Below are 25408 nucleotides of genomic sequence, written 5' to 3'. Positions count from 1 at the left end.
CCTCACGGCTTGAAATGCAAAGTTAACAGATTTAGCCAGGCCCCGGAGCCACACGCGGGCTTTCCTAATCTATTCTAATGTGTCAAAAAAGCCTTTCTTAGGAGGCTCAGAGAAATTTCACACTTGGGTTGCTTGCAAAAGTCAGTTTAAATCAAGAGTTTAAGGAGGGGAAACTTTTTTCTTTTTTTCTTCAGAGCGGTGAGACTTGTAGATGGTGGTGTTTTCATGCATGCTAACGTTTTCTCTGACTTTCTTCTAAATGCCCAGGCTCTTATAGCAGGGATCCCTCCACCGTAATCATTTTTGTTTCAATTGACTTTTACAGAAGAAAGAACTGAAAAATGCTAGAGTCGAAAAAAGGAAAACAAAACAAAACTGTCATCTGCGTCCCCCACAGGGAAATAATACATGTTGCAAAGTTTGCTAACATTCTATGCTACCGTACTGTTAGAAAAACGTGGCTCCAAAAACCCAGTCCAGCCGTCAGCTCCCTGTGTGTCAGACCTGTGGTGGATTTGATAGCTGACAACCAGAATGGCCTGCCAGATCACTTCACAGATAACAGCACATGGCAGTGTGGTCAGCTTACTGAAGCTTGCTCTCATGGTGTCAAACACTCCCGCGCCTTGACTGTCGGGACTCGCGCTATGTAGACGCTTCAGAAGCACCGTGTGTGCAGCTGTGTGTTTGTCCGCTGATATGGAAGAGTTCCTATGTGCTTCCTCTCCTGGAAACAGTGAGCATGTGCCATATCCACTTTGTTATATAAATAAAACCTGAGCTTATGCGCTCTGCTCTCTAAACCCCATGGAGCTAAACACATGGAATGGATGACGTGATGAAAACTAGCATGTTGGACAGAAAATCTGTAGGCCGAGGGCATATCGTGGCTTCTTAATATCTCTCTACCCCCTCATCCCCCAACCCCTCCGTCTTATCCTTGCAAAGATATCATGCAGAGAATTATGTTTCTTGCTCATTCACCATTGAAACATACTTCCTGCCTTCATGGACCATCAGAAACCATCAAGAAAGCATCTGATCTGATCTTTTCTGAGAGCCAGCAGCTAGCCTCTAGCAGAAACTCTGAGAAGGAGACCATCAGCGTAGTCTTACATGAAACCAGCAGATCAGTCATGACAGTCATGCCGTGGTTGGGTTCAGTTGACATATGTGCTGTTTATTCTTGCGCTGAACTTAACTGTCTAGTAACTGGAAGTGTTTTTTTGAGCGGAGTCTTCAGCGATGTCATTATTATATACGGGTTACTTCGACTGATAATGCGGGTTTCCTGCTCTGTAGTGTATTTATAGTGTAGTCTTCTAGCTTTGCCCCAGAGCTACAATATTGTTTAAGACTCTGAGTTTCTGTTGTTTAATTGAGTTTAAGATTTGTGATAATTGAAAATAAAATGGAGTACAAAATTAAAAACAAACTAAAATCTAAAACGTTATTATCGGATATAGGAATTTTTATCCCCCTGAAATCGATTTCAGGATTTTCATATTGCTGGCGCACTAGTGGGAACATAGATTTATTAGGGTGGGAACAACAACATTTCTTAGTCAGTCTAATGCTTTGTGAAGTTGTAGCTCAAAAGCAGGGAGTGATGGCACAAGGGAGTGATTGTTAACGCTGTTCAGCAGGCATCGAGCCTGTTGTTAGCCCATGGATGTAACGTAAGTTAGCAAGTCCCCACAAAATCTTCATTTAAGCATTTAGATGTATGTTGTGTGAGCAGATAACACATTACATACAGTGTAAATAGACAAAAACACATTGAATTAAATTGAAAATCAGCTTCATTAGCTTGTTTGTGGTGGATTTTGCCACAACCCAGCACCAAGAGATTAACAAGTTCCCCCCAGACATGTATATTAATGTGATCATGTCTGGCTTCACAGGCAAGCCATGGTGAATCGCACTTCACAGAGGTGTAAAAGTGCATACATGTATCATATTGCATTTATCTAAAGGTGACCATCCCACTGCATTCAGTAAAGTCATATGCGAAAGTTTGGGCCCCAGGTCAAATGGCACGTTTTGTTGATCTTCTTAGTGAAAATAAGTTAAAACATTCTCTACAGAGTCAAACAGTTCCTGCTTATTTACTGAATTTATCAAATTGGGAAAAAAAGCATAAATAAATTGTGGCCTGTGCCAAGGTTATGGCATTATATACTTTATTTTTTCCGTTATTTCAAATGCAGTAAATAAATGGGATAAAAAATAAAAGTAAAATAAATGTAGAAAAATGCCACATTTAAGTGTTTTCCCTGTAGAGGATGTGTTGTTTTTATTGTCTATATCCACAGCTGTGTAAATATACAATTGTGTATTTTTTATAATTTATTTTTATTAGTATATTTTTTACATATGATTCTGAATAGTGCTAAAGTAACTGAATCGTAGTGAAATTTGCAATATCATGATGCGTTCAGTCCTATAGCTTTATGAACTTTGCAGATTATTTGCTTAGTCAATTCATTTAAAATGTAAAGAGAGATGGAACATGAAAAGATGTCGGACTATCTGTTAGTAGATAACTAGAAAAATAAAAATGACTAGAGACCTGAATATTAGTGGACTTAATGGGAATCTTTTCCATTGTTTATTTTGAGATCTGCACGTGATTCAAATGATTTGACTGCAGCATTTTTCCCCTAGAGTTTGTAAATTTGACAGCCAAATAAATAAATAAATAAATCTTCACTTGCCAGTTCATTCTGATCATATCCCGCCTGTGGTTTCATCAGCAAATAAAGGACTGATTCTCTCGCCTCTCATCTAACAAGTAGAAAATTTGCCATGACAGTGTAATTATTTTTAGGGTCTTATTTGCATTTCTAGTTCTCCGCTAAGTAAATGTTAGGTTTTAAGGTCTTTTATAGATAAATTAATAATCTGCAGTATTTTAGAAAAAAAGCATGAAACATTTAAATTGGGTAATTTCAATTACTGAAGGGCATGTTCAGGCTTTTTTACATATGCATGCTGACAGACAAACATCTGAGCTAATCACTTAAATGGAAATTATATTTAAAGCATAAAATATTTCAAAGGCTTTTTCTTTTTTCCTTTTTTTTCAGTCCCAGATGCAGATACCCACGCGTAGTAAAGCTGTAAGCTAAATCAGTGTAGAAGATCAAACAAGGCCGCTAAGGTCACGTTAGCCATTTTTCACACTTTTCCTGCTACCACGTGACACCTTGCTCCAAGCGGCTCAGCAGATCTGCTCCTGTCCTTTGGGCCGCGTACACACATCCTTCACGGATCGCGCGGTGAAGCCAAGGCCGAGGTTGCGTGCGTGTGCGTGTGCCCCCTGTGATGCATGAAAAGAGCACGGGAGAAATCAGCTCTGCTCCTGGTTTGATTGGTTAGGCTAATGAACCACAGGGGAGCTCATGGCCGTGGGCTTTACGCCAGCATCTGAAACCCTGGCCTGTGTCAGAACAGCACTGTGAACAGTCATAGCAGGTCATAGCACGCAGCCTACGGCTTTATTCTCGTCATGAAATGAAGACAGTAATTGATTTCTCTTTCTGTGGCTGTAGGCAGTAACCTAAAAAGAACCACGTAGGTTAATGACAGCCAGTTTGTAGGTCATTTGAGAATTTGACACTAGAACGCTACTCAATACAAGCTCTGCTCTTAGACTTTGATTTACTATTGTGTGATTTGCTCCAGACGCAGTGACCTTGGGCACAGATCTTTAGCTAGCTTTGTGTTCCGCACGTGCATACCTACAAAAAAGCCAAGCACTGGTTAGTGTAATAATTTTTTATTCTAGTCATTTTTGTCCAATCACGACATTGGTTACAGATATTTTGTCCAGTCTGGTTATTTACTGTGGAACCTCCTCTAAAAAAATGAGGTGTAGAAAATTGTGCATATCACATTTAAAGAAATTCATATTCATTAAGACAAACATTGTTCTTTCATTTCATTTTTCTGCAATAGCATATCAGAGATGGGGACTCGCAACTTCACTCAGACATGAGCTTAACTGACTGCCGTCTCGACTCAGACGCCCGCATAACTGAATCGCTACAGGTCTCAGATGTGCGCTTATCTGACTTGTGAATCGACTCTGTCTCAACACTTAAGACTTGCGAGCCAAAGGAAAATACACAAACAAAACTGATTGGAGTGGGACTGCCAATTATAATGAGGTGTATGATATATTTATATGTATTTTTGTTTATTTACTTTTTTGTTCAGTAAGTGAACTATCAATGAATACTTCACCAACCTTCCAGTCCAACCCTTCCTTTTCTAAAGCAAATGTGCCAACAACATAGGTTTTATCCTTAAGCAGTGGGAAAGTTAAACTCAGGCTGGTCAAGGAGCTAGTTAAGTGAAAATGTCCCCTGAGTCGTCGCAAACAGCAGTAATTACGGTTATTTTGTTTTTTCCACGTTAATACCATTTCAAATAACAAGCCTTTTATTATAGAAGAACCTTCATTCTGAAGGATGGAATGAAGCACTACATGCAGTAAATACAGTATTTAAAAGAAAGAGGCAAATTAGCAATAGTTAATTTAGTTTTAGTTGTCAGCTAATCTAGCTGAAGTTTTAGTAAGTTAATTAAAACTTCAGCTAGATTAGCTATTACACTAACTAGCAAACATGCTTCCAAACTAGAGACTAACCAGTCATTTTAAGTTGTTTTGGCCCTGTACGTCAAACGCTGGAGTTACTGGATGTGACGCTTCAGTTCTGTTCTTCAGAAGGTTGTTCTGTGATAAAAGGCTTGTTATTAAAGTTGTGTCAAACCTGACAGATGCAGCTAATAACGAGACTGAAATTCTCTGATAATGACTTGTGACTCGACTTGTACTTACACCTCAAAGATTCGAGACTAGACCAGCCCAGACTCACACCTCAGAGACTGAAGGTTTGACTTGAAGTCAAACCTCAGAGACTCAAGACTCGACTCATGTCGGCCTTATACCAAGCGACTTTTCGAGCAATTTCACTGTTGCAGGCAAATTTCCAATGTCAGAAAAAAATTACAAGGGCCTTGCTAGAGTTGTGTCATCTTGATCATTTAGTGTGAGGTGGTCGTCTTGACGCTGCGACAAAATCAACGGTGTTTAATATTATAGCAAGTCTTGGCTCATGCAAATAGTGATGTCTACTCCACTTTAAAACAGTAATCATATTAACCTAAAATGTAAACTAGCTATTTTAATGTTTGAAGTTCACTTAGCCTGTAACAGTAACGTAAGGAAAAAGGCAGAGGACTTTAAGAATGGCATTATTGAAGAAGCATTAATGGTATTTTTTTCTTTTTTTTTTTGCTTTCTGTTACTGTGGTTTCTTATTTTGTTTGTTTTTTTATGGTTTAGTTTATAACACCCAATTAGCACGTTTTATTGATGTGTAAATCTTTGTGTTAAATAAAGTATAAATTAACTGCACATTTTACAGATTAATTTTAAAAAAATCTGGGTGATGATGTGCCAGAATATACACTTCCACAGTGAACTGGGCTGAGCCCCAGATCTTTACATGCCCAGCCAACGTATCTTCCCATTTGTACCACTATAGAGTGGAGAAGGAAAAGGGTTCCTATGCTTGTAAATTTCCACCAGGTGCATGATGGGGAAATAATCTTAAAAATCTGGTTGCAGGCTTGCAAGTAGTGACCCTGCAAGATCCCCAGGTTTGCAAAATCATAGTCTGTGGCTAAAAACTATGCCATTGTCTCAAGATGTGAGAGGGTGTCCGACTTTAATCTTTCAAAAGTCTTTTCAAAGTCTTTTAGTGTATGGTTAGCATCAGACTCACACCTCGGAGAATTGAGATTTGACTCAGACTCACATGATGCGACTTGTGAACATCTCTAACTTGTAATTGTGCTGTTATTTCATATGAACCGTAATGTTTGCTCTTTCAAACGTTTTGCTTATTTTCCTGTGTAAAGCACTTTGAGATTTTGTAAGTACAATGAAAATCTTTTTTTTATCGCTATTATTATTATTATTATTATTATTGCACATTGTTTGCAGATCGTTTACTCCAGAATAAATCCTTTAATAATCACACACCTGATCAGTTTCAGAACGTACTTCTTCCTTAACTTCTGCTGTTCATGTGAATGGAGAGCTTGGCTATAAGATAAAAAACATTTTAATAAGCACATTTACTCCATAGATGTATTCAAAGAAAACATGAAATAGTGCTCGAGGCTACGATGCTATCATAGAGCGTATTACTTAATGTTTCATCATGAAATTAGAGCTCAGTCCCTGTGGTCCTCATTTAGCTGGTTAGTTATGGCAGCCTACTATAGATCTAAAGAGTCGGCCAAACGGTGAACAGAAACAAAAAAAGAACTTAATTTCTTAAACCTTGTCACACCATCAAACAATGCATCAAAACTCTCTATAAACAACTCTCGGAAAAGGCTCCTAATGAGTACCATTGGTATTTTTATCTCCTCTTTTGCCTCTACGAAAATGGCAAATTGTTATTATCCTAGCCTTAAGCACAAAGAAGAAGTCGTTATCATAGTTTAGTTTTGTGGAGCCGAGCAGGCCTCTCTACAGGACCCAGTACCAAATCAGCCATGTCCACTGCTGAGGAAGTCCAGCAGCACAAATCTCTCTGATTTAGCCACTCTCCCATGCAGCCAGCTTGCGTCAGCACAAGTGTCTACGCTTTTGCCAGGTCACCCATCAGTGCTCCTTCTCTCTCCACCAAAACAATTTCTCCCCGTCTCCTCAGCCTCGTTCTTTATTAGCCGTACTTTATGATTGGACGTTGCCTGGGCATCCCTGGCCAGTGGCTGCAGTGCTTGTCCTGCAGATCGATAGCTGCTGGAGGGGCTCGATAATTACTAGTGCTGAATAAATTGTGGTGTGGTGGTGTCCTGTGCCTCCCGATGTTCACGAGGATTCCCTTTTAACTTAGCGTCAGTGTTGTCACCCGCAAGCGCATCTGATCTACAGCATGCCTGCTTTATTATATCAATTAAGGAGTTGAGTCTTCACTCACAGGTGATGCACTCAAGCTTGTAAATGTAACGGAATGACATTTTTACACAACAAGTGAATTATAAGCTTAGAAAAAGCTGTTTAACCTCTGGAGAAAGAAACCAGCTTAAACGCAGTAAGGTGATTTATCTGTTTTGTTCTCAAGTCTATAGTATATGTCATCCTATGCGATATATAGCTATCTCAGCTAGGATTTACTCATATAGACTTAGAGAATTATTTTAAGCGGAAACATTTTTGTGCTAGGTGGTTCCATTATAGTGCTGGTGCTGGTTTTGCAGTAACACTGCCCTACACTTTTTAGTGCTTTCCCTGCTCTAACTAGAGCTATAATTGGGCCTGAAATTTTAGTCCAAATCCAAATACTCTGTCGGGCCCAAAAGTAATCCTTTCTACCCAGGACCCAGACGTTGAATTAAATCAGTTGCTATACACTTATGCTTGTGCTTATTCTAAGTTTAAATTGAAAAAAATCCATCAGAATAAAAAGACTTTGAACGCGTTTTGAGTTGGTGGAAAGAGACAAAGGCCTTAGCCTTTATTCAAGCATAGCTTGAAGCATGTGTATCGCAGAGCTCTCCGGACAGCTTAAATACCCCTTTTCTGAAGGAATGAGGCAATTCCTATACCTTGTTTGGCCATTATATGAGTCCAGTGGATCATTATTTATCCCAATCCTGTCTCAACCTTCAGTACCAAGTTTTGAGTCTGACACTGGCCTAAGCCTGACAAAATTTTGGCCAAAGTTTTGACCAGATCAAACAAAGTTCTGTCTAAAATTGACCCAGCTCATTGCCAAGCATGCTGAGTAAAACCTGACATGTAGCGCCAGTTAAATTAGTATGTAGTGGTAATAGCCATCATTAGATCATGAATAAGTAAAATAATAACATAACATAAAACATAAATAATAACATAAAACAATATGATATTATGAAATAATTAGCTGTGAACTTTTTAGTCTTGATAAACTTTCCATAATGTGGTGTTCTCACGCTTCACGCCGCTGACACACACACACACATATATATATATTTTTAAAACACACAGACCATATTACATGAAACATATTTAACCTCAGAGCTGAATTCAGTGAGTTAGTGAGTGGGTGAATCCATCCCGGATTTAAACGTCTAAGGGTAATGAAAGTAGAGAGGAATAATAAAGTAAGGAGAAAAACTAAAGCAGGGAGAAATTCAAGGTAAAATCTGTTAAAAGGTGGAGGCAGGCTTTGAGAACTCAAACATGAAATTTGAACTCTAACCGAGTCCGACGCATATTTGGGAAGTGACTTTGTGGAACATAAGTTGAGTCCTGTCAGTTTCAGACAAATACACACTCACTTCAACTTCAGCCAGGAAGGGCTTGTTAATTACCACATAAAATAAAGGTGCCAAAAAGAGTTACCATAGAAGAACCACTTTTTGTAACCCTTTAGAGGATATTCTTTTAAAGAGCCATTTCTGTAGAGCCAGTTCAGAACCTTTATTTTTTAGAGTGTAGTTGGATCAGGTGTGTTACAGCAGAATATTTAGGACCAGGATAGTCCTGGACTTGGACTGCAATTAAACCAAGCCCTGTTCCTCTCTCTCCCCACAGAATTCTGCCAGTGCACCGGCTACCAGCCCCAATGCTCCAGTCACAGGCTATAAGCGCATGGTCATCCCTACCCAGCCTCCTCTGACTGCCACTAAAAAATCCACCCCCAAACCTCAGGCATCTCCAGCCCCCTCTCCTGCCGCCCCTCCAACGGCCAGGCCTCAGCAGCAGCAGCCTGTCCCAGCCTCCTACACCACCGCCTCCACCCCAAGCCAGCCCACCTTCAATGTCCAGGTGAGAGCAGCCCAGCCCGGGCCTCAGCAGCAGCCTGGCCGCAGCCCGGCCCCAGTGCAGTACATGCCGGCCCAGCCCAGAGGCCCAGACTTCGCCTATGGCCCTCCACAACCTGGCTTCAATCCGGCTCCAGCTGGAGGCTACCAGGACCTGCACTATGGTGGAGCTCCAGCCTACGGAGGCCAGAACACCTGGAGAGCCGAGCCCGGTCACCATGCTGTCCCGCCACACAATCAGCCCTACCAGCCCCCTGCCCCAAAGAAAACCTACATCACTGACCCTCCTTCCAGCCTAGCACCCTATGGAGCAGGACCTGGGGGCCCCCAGAAGGTAAGAATAATTAATGTTTTATTTAAAATAAAAAAAAAGAGAAAGCAGAGAAAATCTGCACTCGTGGATCAAAATGTTTAAGATGTATTTTACATACTTAACATAATGGAAGAGTAACTTTGGCAAGCTCGCAATAATTAACAGATGTGGAAAATATCCATAATGAATGAAATGTAAACCTTCAAAGTCCCACAGTCAGCTGATGCTGGTAGCACACACAAACACAAATTTTGTACAAGGACAAATCAGTTACAGGAAAAAGTAATCAAATTACTGTGACAGCACCACTGATTAGTTGAATCAGGTGAATCAAAACAGGGAGAGCTCCAAAGTGTGCAAGGGCGACTGTACCGCTGCTGTAATTCTGCAGCTATTCTCTTTCACAAGCACGCCATATTCTCTTTATTGATATTATGCTAATGAACTCTTAGCAGCCTTACTAGATCCTGACATTTAAGACAATTATCCACACAGCAAAAGGAACACACACAGAGGGTGTTTACACAAAACACAAAGATGTGTTTAGCTCTTGGGTGCACAGGGACTGATTTTTAGTAAAACCGCAAGAACACAGACTAACTCAAAGAAAGAAAGTGCTGGAAGGTGCAGAGAACTGAAGAGGCAGTCTCATCTTTGTCAAACAGACCATGATGAAGGCATACCTTGGCGCATAGCTGTCTTTTTTCATGCATAATGAAAAATGCATGAAAATACTTTGAAAGTGTGTCCCCGTTTGCACAAGTGAGTGTGCATGTGTGTCTGTGAATGTGTGTACAACAGGTGGTGTCACCGGGCATGAGCATGCGTGTTTGTTTGTGTGTGCTTGAACATGTACTGTATGTGTTTATTGTTTTTTTGTGGGGTGTTGGTGCGAGTGTGTATGTGTGCAGTAGTTTTTGTTCGCACTTTAATTGCTTCAGATGGTAATGCAACAGGGAGTTTCTTGGCGTCCTTCGTCAAAATGTTCAGAATAAACAGTTATTTTAACCTTTATGAATTTTTAACACTTCTTTTCTGCAGGGCTTTACACCGTCTGACTCCATTTGTCTGACAAAAGGCAGCATGTTTATCTTTGCTCACGCATGCTTTCTCCCTCTCCCTTTGTTTTACTTTCCGACTATATTACTTCAAGGTGTGCACTGATATTAGGTGCTTTTGTTTATTCATTTCTTTAAGTCGTTGAAAGTTACAGAGAAGTTATCTTAACTGGTTCATCCTTGAAAAGAATGCCTGGACTTTCTGAAGTAATTTCTGTACTTTTAGTCATCAAAGGGAAGTTGAGGACAACTGTCTATGAAATACTCTCAGACACCAAAGCAGCACACAGAGTTTGAGGACATTCATTCTGAAACCTGAGAGTGGGGGCGTTTACCTTAAACAAAACAACACAGATTAAATTAAGCACCATGTACACTTTTAGACAAATGACTGTGTAGGTGGCATGAACTTGGCAGTGGAGGGTTTGGTTTCTCAACAAAGTACTGCAGCATGGTGATCATTGTTGTCAGGCAGAGTGAAGTACAGCTTCAAACACTAAGGGTACAACGATCATGAATTTTCACAGCTGATTCCGATTTCTTTCCTGGTGATGACCAATGTTTTTGGGTATCTTGCATGAGCCTTATTATTTTTATTTATTATGATTTAATTATTTTTTTTTATTCAAAGCGCACAGTATGTAGGCTAAATGAATGCATAAAACACACTGACACACTTTTAGTTCTTTCTGTCAGCCAAGATCACTATATAAATAACATTGTTTGCTCTTTTAACAGGCCAAACTGGCGTTTTAAACTCTTAAGTGAAAGATTAGTTGCCTGTTCACATAAAATAAAATCAAATGAAGTGACATTCAGAGTAAGAAGGCTGCTGGCTATTTATGACTCATTCATAATTATGCTGTTGCATCTAGATAATGTGCTATCGCATCAGTGTCGCAACAGCATTCAAATACAGCGCAAGTGCACTTACCTGGCTCACATTATTTGCATAAAAAATTGCAGCACAGAAAAAAAAAACTTTCTGAGTTTCTGACTGCTATGTCTTTGGAAGTAACATACAAACAAAACTAGAGCAAAACATATTACATGAGTAAAAAAAAAAGTTTTGAGTCCTGAGACTGATCAGTGTTTTCTGCTAGTGCACATATATGTGGTAAACTACATGCATTTCACAATTATATAAAGTTTTCTAGGTTATCTTTTTTGCTAAAGTAGTTTAGAATGGAAGTCTGTGCATAGATTTGTTACTGTTTAAGTCTGTTTTTGGTTTGGCTTTAAAAACAAAAGATTTATTGGTTAAGAGTCAAAATAACTATTAGATTACTCAATTAATAATATCATTTTTAGTGACAGCCCTACTGTCCAGTAGCCCCTGAACATTAGCTTGACTTAAGTAGCTAGCTGACAGGCACTTTCAGTAAAACGTATACAGCAGCTTTTAAGTTTAATAGTCGGCGGCATACTTGTTAAAAGAAAGTAGTAAAAGCACACATTTAGCTAGGATTAGTTAGTTACCTGCTGGTATGCTTCCTCAGGGTGGAGACTGAGTTGTGAGAAGCAGAGATTTCGGCAGATGATAATGATGCTGTTTTCTTCAGTTCATTTGGAAAAGAATGAAGATGACAGATTGGATAAAGTATGTTCATTATGTGTGCTTGTAACATTTCCTCTTTCTGTCTTCACCAATCTGGACACATCAGAGCTAAAGTGTTTTTGCGAGCGACTCTGTTTTGATAGGCTTTTAGATTAAAGGTTTTAAATTTAACCGAGCTTTGTTCTAATTGGTTTATGAGCTGAAAAGCACATTTATTTTTACTCTGTAATGTTTATTAAAAATTAAAATAGTGAAGTAAAATCACTTTATTGCAGATTAACCGAGTAAAAGTGCTGTTTTACTTTTTCTCAAAAAAATACCATTACAAGGAAAAATATGCTCAAATACTGTAACATGAGTAATAAATAATTAATGTAACTTATTACTTTACGCCTCTGCTGTTAATTTAATAATGATTACAAGTCTCCAGGGAATCACACCCTGCTGTTGTTATCTTTTAGTAACGTGAGCCAGGTTAGTGCACTCGTGTTGTGTTTTGATGTTGCTGCTACACCTAGGCCAAATGCTGTAACATAATTATGGATGAGTCATTGTGCTAAATAGCCAGTTACCTCTTGCTGTGAGTATCACACTTCATTTGATTTTTATGTTAAATAGGCAACAGATTTTTCTGTGGAGTTTCAGCAGTAGGGTGGAGTTACCAAAGTGGTTTTAGTGAAAGTAGGAGTTTGCTCACAGACGCTCTGCCATCAGCTTAAGGGAGATTATTTGAGGTTCTCCATTTGAGGTGAATAAAAATGAAATATTTTATTGATTTTCTTCAAAAAATTTCAACCCAACAACTGAGAGCACTGGAATGAGGTACAAGCTTAAAAATAACATTTTCCAAGTGCTTCTTGGCTTGGAGGTACACTTCTTGAAAAACTTTTCCTTGGTGTCGAATGCTTACATTATGTGGAAGATCTTTTAAAATGTTCTTGACCTTTGCACACCTCAGACAGGCCCATATCATGGAAAGCTGAATTTCCTTACATATTGAAATAAGAGTTTGATCTAGTGAATAAGCATTGTTAAAATTTCGCACATACCCATCACACCCCATAAAAAAGCTACAAAAGAGTCTGTTTTGAATCCATTGTGTTTTGGGATGTCAGACAAACCAACCATACAAACATATCCGCTTATTTAGGCTACAGGTGTAGCCCAGACTGCTTTCTGAAGGAGGCGCAAAACAAGGCAGCCAATTACATGTTATTAAACATAATTGCATCATTAATTGCATAGTTAATTACATAATGAATTTAGTTTAATCAATATTATTAATACAGTGGAGTCTGTAGTTCTCTGATCCAAATGATAAAAACTTGAAAAATGAAAAGTATGTTTTCTTTCCACAAAATAAGACTGTGTGGCTTTTACTTTTCATCAAATTCAAAGGCAGCGCAGAAGTCATTTACATATATCAGTCTCAAAGTACCCCTAAAGTCATACATTACCAAACAAATCTATATTGAATAATAAATTGTTGTCATTTTACGTATGTTGTTTTGCCCAAGAAACTACAACAAAGGAACCGAAGCATCCCTAAACCTTAACACTTATTAACAATGCAATGATCTTTAAATATGCATTATTATGCAAATTGTAAACGCCTCCTTGGTTCTAAACCCTGCCCCTTGTTTCCAAACTCTGCACGCTGTTTCTGTGTGTGAGCAGATGGGGCAGAGCAGAAACGAAGCTCCCTCTGTAACTTTAATAATTAGAAAGACTCTGTGTTTCTGTCACACCAGCAGTCACTCAATTTCACTTGCTCACATTTGAGTCCTTATCCTTTAAATTTGCCTAGTGCAGCATCAGTGATTTAGAATAAACCTGCATGGTTGAGTGCAAAGCTGTTTAGGCCTACTCATTAAGCTAATACTAGCTTCTAGTGCTTGCTTCTCATGCCATAGCATGCCATGGGACAGGAGGCAACAGGGGACAGAGCCACAAGTACTTTCTCTCCCTCTCAGCTCAGGTGCTCATGCTGCCCTCAGCTAGAGCGAACTGACGCTGATTTTGCAATAGCAGTCCGAATTCAAGCTGCTTCCCATGGCTGTTGTTGGCTCTTGGGGCTCTGTGATGCCTCTTGCAGATCATCTCATTAGAATATCTTTGTGTTTTGGGCTGTCATAGGTTCAAGCTCATTCGGGGCATACAAAACGACGTTCTGAATAAGTCTGTGTTTTCAGTGGCAAGATATGAACTTTGTGCTGTATTAACACATTTGATACAAATATATCAGTCTATATAATCATAAGAAGCTATTCAACATGCTTTCACCATTTACAAAAAAAACACTTTTGAGTGCTGGGGATCTTTAAAGGCACAGTAACAAAAATAATCTGTTAAATCCTAGGAGGCAGTGAGCAGTTGGAACGTGTACTGTTTTTGGTGCATAAGCTCACAAAAATGTCAAGTGGACCTCAGAGAAAGCAATAAAATACAAGAAAAATGTAGGATGTTGGCCTTTTAAGGAACCATTAGTTGAAAGGTTCTTTAGGGAACTAAAAAATGTACTACAGCAACAGCCCCAACCTTTTCTGACAGCTTTGGTTTTGGGGGGAGTAATTTAGGCATTATTGGCCATAGATAGAATCAGTGAGATACGGGAGTGGTCGGTTTTGGAGAATACAGCAAGGGTTTTACGTTGGTTGCAATATATAATGCCAGATATCTTCTTTGTATTGTATCAGTGGTGTCACTCTTTGGCATAACTTCAGTGTCACTTCCTTTGATCCAGAGTATTCTGGGAAAGGAGCACTCTTTACCTCAAAGAAGAATGTATTGTTTTTTAAGTCCTTCCAAGAATATGTGCTCTGTTGCTCTCAGCCTCAAGACCAAACTCGCCTTGTTAAGTTAGTGTTATTAAATATATATGTATCTTGGATGGTATCTGACTGTTATTTTTTGGGGTCTTCATAGATTCATAGTTGTCCTCAGCATGTTTGTGTGACTAAAGTTTTCTTCTGAAATTATTCTGTTTCACGTTATCAGGTGTGCGGTGCTTCACCCAAAGACATCGAAGGCCATGAGGAATTTTCCTCATATGGTTTGTATGAGCATTTTTAAAAGCTGTGGTCTATAAACTGGGAAGTGATTAGATGTAAGAGTTTTATGGAGGGGTGTCTTGGGGAACCATCTTACTACATCAAATCCCCCACAGGCCCCTCCTTAGAGAGCCCTATCGTGGTCTCCATACACACACGCTCTCCACGGCTGTGTGAGGAACTGAACAGACCCTTGAGTCTCCTCTAATTCAAGGATTTTATGCTCGCATAAAGTACAAACAACTGCAACCCCAGCCTTGGGGAATATCTCATCAAGGACTGTGTTTTACTAAACACAAATTAAATACCACATTGCAGCGAGCATCTTTATGTATTAAGAAAACTAATTAATATTGTTTGAAACAAAAAAGTACATTTTCTGCCGCTACATGACTGCTCCAGTCCCAGTATGGTGCACAAAGTAAACAACAGGTGTAGTTTCTGGATCTCTCAACCTTGCTTTGATTTTAGATAAAACAAATACAGACGCATTCTTTGTTTTGAGACGCATGCTTTTGACGCGGTGCGCGCTTCTGATTTGCTGAATATTTTTGATAACACTTGAAAGAAAGCAGTATCCAGAGTAAACCACGTTCCTCAAAGATGGCAAACATCTGCTTTAAAGTAAAACCGTGATGTGACATCATAGTCTGTATTTAACATCCAGAGAACTTTAGTGGTCTTTTCTTTGAGGGGTTTTTGCTTTTTGAATAATGATACTTATTAAATATTCTAGGAAAAGTTTGTCAAATATATTTAAACTTTTTTACTTTCGAAAAAAAGAATTTTGGGCCCTTTAAGCACAATTTGGGCTGGAATTTTTGTCTGGCAACCCTGCACTTAAGTAACTTTATAAGAATAGTCCTTTAATTCAGAGACACTTTGTGTCTTTGTTAAATATTGGTGGTTTTAATCTCTGCACAAGTGTTCTTCTCTAGTGTGACTTGTGAATATTCCTCTTATTTGCTCATCCTCAGTCTTATTGTTTTTCTTTTTCAATGAAACATCAGTGAGATGAGCTTGAGCTGGTGTGCAGTGAGTCTTGACACGTGTGACTGCTTTGGTTGTGTCACATACAGAGCAGTGCATGGCTCACTCAGCATGATCCCTCATTTAATTGGATCAGAGTGTGTGGTTTTAATGCGATGCCACAGCGCCCGGTGTGAGGGCACCCACCTGCTCCCTGAATGCCAGCGGTGTTCCCTGAACCTCGGCATGAGCAGAGCGCTGCCCCGGCCCTGAACCTCCATAACATTCACACAACACTCCCACTGCCGCTGCCTGCTGAGGGACAGCCGCATGTATATCCTCAACAAACACAGCCACATTCAGGAATGTCAGGGCTCTCTGTTCAAAATGTCAAGGACAGTGCAAAACAGTTACACTGCGAAACGTTCCTCTATTACATATTGTACAAAAGGAGTACGTAAAAACCCTCGGAATTTATTTAGCTGTATGTTTGATTACATGTTATTTAAACATAATTGCATCATTAATTGCATAGTTAATTACATAATGAATTTAGTTTTATTCAGTATTATCAATACAGTGGAGTCTGCAGTTCTCTGATCCAAATGATAAAAACTTGGCAAAATGAAAAGTGCGTTTTCTTTCCACAAAATAAGACTGTGTGACACAAAATAAGACTGTGACGGTTACTTTTCATCAAATTCAAATCAGAATCAAATATCTCCTCTTCTAATTGTGGACAAACTCTCTGAACGTATTGCCGATAAGACGTTCAGTAAGACAGGGTTTTCGCACAGCAAGTAAGATAAATAGCAAAAGTCGTTTGATTCTATTAAATGTCTTGTGTTGGTGCTATGGCAATGACCCTGATGACCAAAAGATAATGGCCTGTAATTGAAGAGACTCGTCTCAGGTCAGCAAAGGTTTGGATTGAAAGATCCTTTCTTTGGAATTTATCATCTTGTTTCAATGAGCTATGAGTCAGAAATACTTCAGCAAAGAGTTCCATGTATATGTGAAATGCTTCATATATATATATATATATATATATATATATATATATATATATATATATATATTTATATATGGTCACTCCCATTCCAAAACCATGGGCATTAATATGGAGGTGACCCCCTCTTTGCGGCTTTAACAGCCTCCACTCTTCTTGGAAGGCCTTCCACAAGATTTTGGAGTGTGTCTCTGGGAATTTGGGCTCATTCATGTATGAAAAGTCCTTGTTAGCAATTGACATTCCGGTTCATCCCAAAGGTGTTCAGTAGGGTTGTGGTCAGGGCTCTGTGCAGGCCACTGGAGTCTCTCCACACCAAACTCGTCCAACCATGTCTTTATGGACCTCGCTTTGTGCACAGGGGCACAGTCATGTTGGAACAGGAAAAGGCCTTCCCCAAATTGTTGCCACAATATGAAAACATATCATTGTCCAAATTGCCTTCATATGCTGTGGCATTAACATTACCCTTCACTGTAATTTAGGGGCCTACCCCAAATCCTGAAAAACAGCCCTAGACCATTATCCCTCCTCCACCAAACTTTACAGTTGCCACTGTATAATCTAGTAGGTAGCATTCTCCTAACATTCGCCAAATCTGGGTTTGTCCATCAAACTACCAGATAGTGAAGCATGATTCATCACTCCAGAGAACACGTTTTCACTGCTCTGGAGTTCAGTAACAACAAGCTTTCTGACACTGCACCCAATGCTTGGCCTTGTGCATAGTGATTTTAGGCTTGTTTGCAGCTGCTTGGCTATTGAAACTCATTTCTTGAATCCCCTGACACACAGTTCTTGAGATAATATTGTTTCCATAGGCAGTTTGGAACTGTGTAGTGAACAGTGCGACAGGGGATATGTGATTTTTTCGCGTTACGTGGTTCAGCACTTGGCGGCCCAGCTCTGTGAGTTTGCATGGTATGCTGCTCCGTGGCTGAGCTTTTGTGATTCCAAGACACTTTCTTTTCACAATATTAGCTCTTACTGTTGACCAGAGCAGATCCGGCAGGGCAGAAATTTCACTGACTTGTGGCAAAAGTGACATTTTATGACATTTTATTGCTGCTTTCCTTCGAGTTTATTACACCACGTGTGTCTATACCAACTCTACAATGTCTCGTACACAATGTACTTTCATTATACTTCGCTAGTCTTTTCTCATTATTTCCCTTATTTCTACAATGAGCAATTTTCACTGTGTATATGATTGAGTGACTGAATCATGCTCCATTGTACCACACTGCATGTGTGCATTAACCTTAATGCTTTCACCCCATCTGATCCTCACGGTAATGAGCATCTTATCCTGCCTCTTTTTGTTCCAATCTGTTTTTCATTTCTCTCTATATTGCCACACTTTTAAAACTCTAATCCTGAAATTGAGCAGCGACACAGTGTAAAAGCCAGATTAGACTACAAGCACGAGCTGTCAGCTTCATCTTTATTGGTGTCAGTCTGTGCCGTTGCGATGTCATGACATTGTCACCTTGCAAGCAGTTCAAAATCTACTTACTGAAATTACGTTCTGTTGCTTAATCTGATGTGTAAATACCAAAATGTAAGGTTATTTATGAAATGGCTGTCAGCTATTTTTACGCGTAATATTCATTTTCTGCCTGTGGTTCGAAATGCATCATATACTGTTATGATCTGATTCACCCTACAGGGGGTGTCTGATTTGGTTTGTGTTTTTTATTCCGAAGTTCATGGGTCATAATTGAGAGCATTCACAGAAGGTCAGGGTCATTATAGGGCTGTAATGGTGTTTTTTTTGACCATCGCCTTACTTGCACCATGCTGATTGGCTGACCCCTCAGGATCTACTCTCTGATTGGTTTCCATCTTTGATTTGAGTGGTAAGGTGAACAGCAAAGGGCTTTTCAAATCAGCACGGCTCAGGGACACTTAATTACACAAATCCTCTGGAAAATGTTTGATCTCTTATTTTGAAAAACTAGGGGGAAATTTCATGGCTGCTGCTTAATTTAACAACTTTTGTGTGTTTTCCATCTTCTAACCTCTCTCTCTCTCTCTCTCCCTCTCTCTTTCTTTCTGTCTCTCTCTCTCCCTCATGTTCTGTCTCTGTCTAAATTGGAAGAAGGCTAAGCTGGATGATCACTTGTGTTATTGCTGAGCTTGACTGACATTTGATTGGGGGGGGGATTATTTAGAACTGCTCAACCCCTACAGGCTCCTAAAGCCCCTAGAAGGTCAATGATGGTTTCAGCTGTCAAACATTCGCTCATAGTTTTCCTCGGTCTGATGTTTCTGCTCTGTGTCTGTGTTCCTCCCCTTTGGACTCTCTGTGCCCTGCTGAGGGCCTCTTTCCTGGGTGACCCACATAACAACATTTGTGTGGGATCTGGGCAGCACCTGCCCAAAATAACCTCTCCTAGGACATCATGGAGGGGTTGCTGACCTGAGACGAGTCTCTTCAATTACAGGCCATTACCTTTTGGTCATCAGTGTCATTGCCATAGCACCAACACAAGACATTTAATAGAATCAAATGACTTTTGCTTTTTATCTTACTTGCTGTGCAAAAAACCCTGTCTTACTGAACATCTTATGGGCGATACATTCAGAGAGTTTGCAATGTTTCGTGTAACTCATTAAAATCTGGCACCAGAGTGAATTTTTTCAGCTTTGTTACATAATGTTGTTTATGTAACTGAATAAATGTGATAACAACATAGAAAAATCACATTATTAAAGAAGGAGAGTGGATTAAAGGACAGAAATAGCCACTTTTGTGCCTTAACATTAAAAGGTTGCACTAAACTTCCTTGTAAAGTCCTGTGTATGCAGAATGGTGATGATTTTTCTTCACTTATTGCTGATATATTTGAAAAACTGATGAGAGGCAATATAGCAAAACATCACAGTAATTCAAGGCATTTACACAGTATACATTGGGGTGGGCAATATAGAAAAAATATATTAAAAAAAAGACAATTTGTGACATTTTCTTGCATACAATATGGATTTAAATGATCTGTTTTTTCTGAGATTTGTTGGAGCAGATAAAATAGAACCTGTATTGCCACATATGACAATACAACAATAATAATAAATCTACAACTGCAGTTATTTTTATTCAGTGTTTTACAGGCTGCACTGTATGAAATCTAATTAAACAGGCCTAATTGTACTTACTTTGCAATGAAACATGCAGTTGGTCAGAGTTCTTTAAGTACTGACAATATCAACAAAACACTTTATTAGAACAATTTATCACAATAACAATAAAATATCGTCATATAGCTCACCTCTAACTTTTGCCACGTTTAAAGAGTATTTTATTTAACTTCTCATGTACTTTACTGCATTAATCCTTGTGACATTATGTATTAAAATGATAAATAGAATTTCCCTGCCCCTAATTGACACTGTGTTCAGTAAGTTTGTTATTTATTTGGCCATCATGCAAGCATGTGGGAACTACAGATTGTAGGTGACCTGTAGGGTCTACTGTAGGTTTGCACTAGGCTTTTGGTAATATGGCTGGATAATCTGACCTCAGGTCAGAATTGCTGCCCTCTACCAGCTCCATGACCCTGCTTGGTGACCTCCTTTTACAATAGGGCATCAGTAGAGGTGGTGGTGTAGAACTTGTGTAACCTTAGAGATCATCTGTTTCAGTATGTGCACAACACCCACTTCTGCAAATGTGCTGGAAGAACCAACACTGATGGATTTTACGTTGTTTAATTCAGTTTGTTTTTCATAATCACATCTAGTTCCTTTTGCTTCTGTAGACAGATGCACTGCCAGCAAGTGCAAGAATCTGTCAGATGCTGTTTTAATTCCATTTTAATGCAAGTCATCCCACACTCTCAGAGTAAATACTGAGATTTGTAGCTGTGGATAACCATTAACAGGTGTGCCATATGAGGCCACTCCCTTGGAGTGGTTAAAAAGAGACTAGTGTATAACCATTGCATGCAGATGACAGATAGAAGGGCTTAATCATGTGGTCTCTGTCATTGTTTTGACTTCTACATTGCTCGCTTTTACAGTGGAGTGTGTCCCCTCTCTTCGCTAAAAGAAATATATTCTTCAACAAGCTTAATCATTACAGTTTAGTAGGGTCAGTTTAATAATTCACCTGTGCCCACTCATAAACTCCAGTAGGTGTGAAGCGAAGTCTGTGCTGACAGCAGACCACAGGGTAGGAAGTGAAAACAGAGCGGTCATTGTTTCGTTTGTTTTGCATGAGTTGAGCCCCGTGTCCAGCTTCCACACACGGCCCTAATCTGTTCCTGGAAAGCAACTTCTCTCACACGTCAGCTTTTGCAGCCAGGAAACAACTGGAAAGCCCTTTTTTCTGTAATCAGCTCTCAGCTGTCCAAATGGCACGATGCATTTTGCAATAGCGGCGCTGCCTCTGCTCTGAAATCCTAAACGCTTGCTACAGTTTTCCATTTGCTGTGCTCATTTGGCCGCACGGAAAAGGGTTTGTTAAAGAAATAGCGTTTTTCATCCTAATCTCTGTCTGCTGCATCTGTATTGTACAGACTGTTTCCGTGTGTTTCCCTGTACTTAGTGAAGACTTTAAACTTACTTATAATACAAGTCAGTGGGTAGTTGCCTTTATTAGATTTGTAGAAGATTGATTCCCTCAAGTCCCATTGGTTTCAGTTAGATTCTGTAGAAGATTTTGATGGTTCTCTAGAATCCTTTTGGTTTCTTTTAGATTCTGTAGGAGATTCTGTTGATTCTCTAGAGACCCTTTGGCTTCTGTTAGAACAGTGGTTCTCAACCTGGTCCTCATGGCCCCCCAGGCAGTCCACATTTTTCTTGGACTGCCTGGGGGTCCCTGAGGAACAACTGGGGAACCACCACAATAGACGTTTGTTTATTTTATAGAATTTCATTGGCCTCTGTGGCCCCTATTTAAGAGAATCCCATTGCCTTCTGTTATCTTCTATTTAAGATTATATTGCTTCTATAGAAGGCTGTTGGCTTTTATTAGACATTATGCTTTTTATTCAAAACATTTTTGTTTTTGTTTTTTTCTAAGTACACGAAAAGGCATTAAAAATATTGTCCCTGTTAATCAACCAGGTGCTACAGATGCAGCAGATGCAACACTGGACCGTTCCTTTAATATTTTTTTCGTTGTAAGAGATTTTGGAAAATGTTGCACTTCCTTCCTGATCCCACAACCCTGACCAGATGTTCGACACTTCTCACTTTACAGGGCGACAGGCCGTTACGTTGATTGGCAGCAAGGCCGGCTGCGTTGAATCTTGTCCAGCTGCGCAACAGCACAAACCACCTGTTTCCATTCCAGTATGCAGACTGAACTCTAACTGAAAAACAACTCTTTCAAAAATGTAAAAATGTACCCTCTACACTCCTATAAATTTAAGTTCTAAAATGATTGTTGGCTTGGATGTACATTTAAAAAAAGAAACTGTCATTGCTGTAGAACTTCAGAAAGAACCATTGATTGAAAGGTTCTTTAGGGAACCTAAAAGGAGTTGTCGCTTCTGTAGCTTTGCTCCAAAGAATGCTTTTTGGCACATGTATGTGTCGTAGTTTGTGTGCATACAGCTGAGGCCTGTAAGAGCTCCCTTGTGCTTTCAAAGGCATTCTGAGTGTCTCCGGAATTTGCTTTGGAGTCTTCTTTCTGTTCTTGGTTAAAAGACCTTCACACAAGCTGAACATAATGACATTAAGTGCTCGTGGGTGAGACAGCTCTATTAAGGTAATAACTATGTTGCTTCAGTAAATGTGAAACTTTGGCGCCGGCTTCAATCCTGACACCTCCCCCCTCGGGTAAAAAAAAAATTATCTATTTGACATTATTATAGTTTATCGAAGTGGCGTGGAGGGTAAATGCTGACATATAATTCTGTATTGCTTCATGGAACTAGATGTAACCAGATTCCTGTTTTGCCTGAAATGAATGATTAACTGAGAGGCTCTTGTTTTGTTTTCTCTTTGTTTCTGTTTAAGCCACTTCCTCTTTAAAATGTCTTTAAAAAGCCCAAATGGTTGTTTATTAACCTCTAAGAAGAGTAGCACCTTTTATAAAAGTGGTGATATGGCATTAATAAGACATTTGTTGTGTTGAGGCCTTTCTACAGTTGCTTATATAGACAGGCTTTTAGCCCAGCTGCTGTAGTAAGCGTTGGTTGACTCACGCTAATACAACCTGCTCCACTCCCCTTTTTTGGGCACGAACTCGAGACGAGGTGATCAAATATGATTCCTCATTACATAACTACCTCTTACATAGGATCTCTGGCCCTGTTAAAGATGTATTACATATGCTGCAGTAGTGTTGACCTATAAAGGAAAGAGAAGGTTCTGGGGTTGAGCTTTGCATCACGTAGGCACAGACTGTTTACATTCTATTTCTATAACCTGCTTTCCAATCATGGAGAATTAAAACCTGAAAACTAAAACTGCACTATAACAGCATTGAATGTCACAAAGTGTTGCTAATATTAAAAGTACAAATTTTGCTCTCACTGTTAACCCTCCACATTTCATTTTTTTCCACTGTTTGAAAAGTAGCTGAGGTTGTAAGCATACAAAAACTCAATATGTATCATTATAGTAATCACAAAATGGTGGGTTGCAGTCTTTAGCAGGATGTCATTAAATTTGAAGAACTCCATGTCGCCTTTCAAAATGACAAACCCTGAGTTCAGGCAGAAGGGAAGGTAATATGAAACACTTTGAATTTGCATTGAAATTACTTTAAAACACTGTACAGCTTCCATTTTTGGAATAAACCTAGTTTACCCTGTTGATCCAAGCATCTCTCTGTTGATCAGTTGTGAGTATTTGGCGATAGCCCCTTAAACTCATCTGAATCTGCTGCCAGAGGAGTTTTGGCACATGTATGTTCATGTTGGCCACAGTGAAATGTAGCAGCATGTAAAATCAGAGCTTTCTGAGTGCGAACTTGATTTCTATCACTGTATAAAAATGCACAAGATTCCTTTAATGTTGGATGCTCTGTATTTTTTTTTTTTCGAGTGATTGCTCATTCAGAGCTTCGTTTGGATCAGTAAGCGCTTATTAATCATAGTAACAATAAAACAGACTCATGTGTGACGCAAGTTGCTGTATTTGCCGTTACGTTCAGAGACCTTTAGGAATTTTCACATAAAACCACATTTAACTGATAGTAGCTTTAATAAGACATTCACACAAGACACATTCAACATCTTTTAATCCTGTTCATGAGTGGAGGAAAAACTATTTAAAAATCTATGAATTCCAGCCTTGTTGGATCATATTCTTCACGTATCAAACAAATATAACAGCAGTGAAATCATATCACATACACCCAGTATATGCCACGTTCCACTAGTTTCCTGAGTTTGCCCAGAGCAATGTGCTTTACAGCCAAACTAGCCAAACTAGACCTGCACACTTATTTTAAGTATTCAATACAAATGAGTGCTTGTTCCAAACACATGCCACTCGCAGGCAGGGTCATGACTTCATCTGAGGTTCACAATACAAGTTTGTGTTACAAAAGCATCCCTCCTAAAGGCGTTCCAGTTGTTTGTGTATGTGTGTGCATATCTGTGTCTGTACCTGCTTAGGTGTGTACACTGGGCTTAAAAAGTCTGAGGACACCAGAAAAATACTTCTGTTTTGCTTTGTCTTCTAATTTAATACATTTATTTCTTTACAAATTATTATCAGCATAACAATTCAGTGAAAAGTGTAGTCTCTTACGTATTTACATGAATTACAGAATTTCTTTCCCCATTTTGCTGTAACGACAGTATGGCTCGGAGACTTTTGCTCCACAAGTTGTGCAAAAGCATCTGATTAATAGATCAAATCCACCTGCGAGTCGTCCAAAGTGAGCTTCAATGGACGGGATAATATTTGTTTAATATTTTGGAAAAAAGTAAAACATAAAACTTCTGCACTTACCCAAATATCTAAAATTCAGCAAATAAACAATAATTGTGCTTTAAAATGTGAAGTTTAAGGATATATTAACTTATTTTCACTTTGAAAATCAACAAAACCTAGGTTGAACAGGGGTGCCCAAACTTTTGCATACAACTGTGTTTCCCTGGTTAATAAGAGAGACAGTGTAGGTTCATGCATATTTTACATCATAACATGAACTAAAACAATATGAAAGAAACAAAGCAATCAAAATCAAACACATAAACAGAAAAACAGAAAAGCCTTACATAAATATACACATAGTAATGATTAGGTCAGTAAGTACTCATACCTAGTACATTATTTGACTTTTAATTAGGTTAGGAAGAAAACGAACAAATACATAATACAAATAGGATCATATCACTGTGCATACAGATACATACTGGGATTGTAGTTATTTAAGCTAAAGAGTAGCCTTTACATAGAAGAGGAGGGGGGATATGCTGCGTACCATTATTCTGACAATAAACACCCTACTCTTGTTAGTAAGACTGAAGGGAGCAGACAGAAAAAACAAACACTAGTAGTTCATGTACAGCATGTGCCTTGTTTGCTGGGGGTAGCCTGTTAGGAAGTGGAGGAAGGGGGTAAAACATTTTACAACAAATTGCCTGTTTGTGAGCAGGAGGAAAAGGCCAGTAGGGACATGACCTCATCCGAAATGTATCACAAGCACAGATT

The 25408-nt window shown here is 39.2% G+C and overlaps 1 protein-coding gene across 6 annotated transcripts in view; it reads left to right on the top strand.

The window, feature by feature from the left end:
- LOC118808028 (LIM domain containing preferred translocation partner in lipoma) overlaps nucleotides 1-25408 on the top strand; it is a 249321-nt gene that overhangs the window by 149157 nt on the left and 74756 nt on the right. For all 6 annotated transcript variants that reach the window (XM_036570363.1, XM_036570366.1, XM_036570361.1 and 3 more), the window contains one exon: nucleotides 8603-9166. In XM_036570363.1, coding sequence (XP_036426256.1) covers nucleotides 8603-9166 — 564 coding nt within the window. The remainder of the gene's footprint in view (nucleotides 1-8602; nucleotides 9167-25408) is intronic.

The sequence above is a fragment of the Colossoma macropomum genome, unplaced genomic scaffold (genome assembly GCF_904425465.1).
Source record: "Colossoma macropomum unplaced genomic scaffold, Colossoma_macropomum, whole genome shotgun sequence".
NCBI classification, from domain to species: domain Eukaryota; kingdom Metazoa; phylum Chordata; class Actinopteri; order Characiformes; family Serrasalmidae; genus Colossoma; species Colossoma macropomum.
This window is presented reverse-complemented; position numbering and strand designations above follow the sequence as displayed.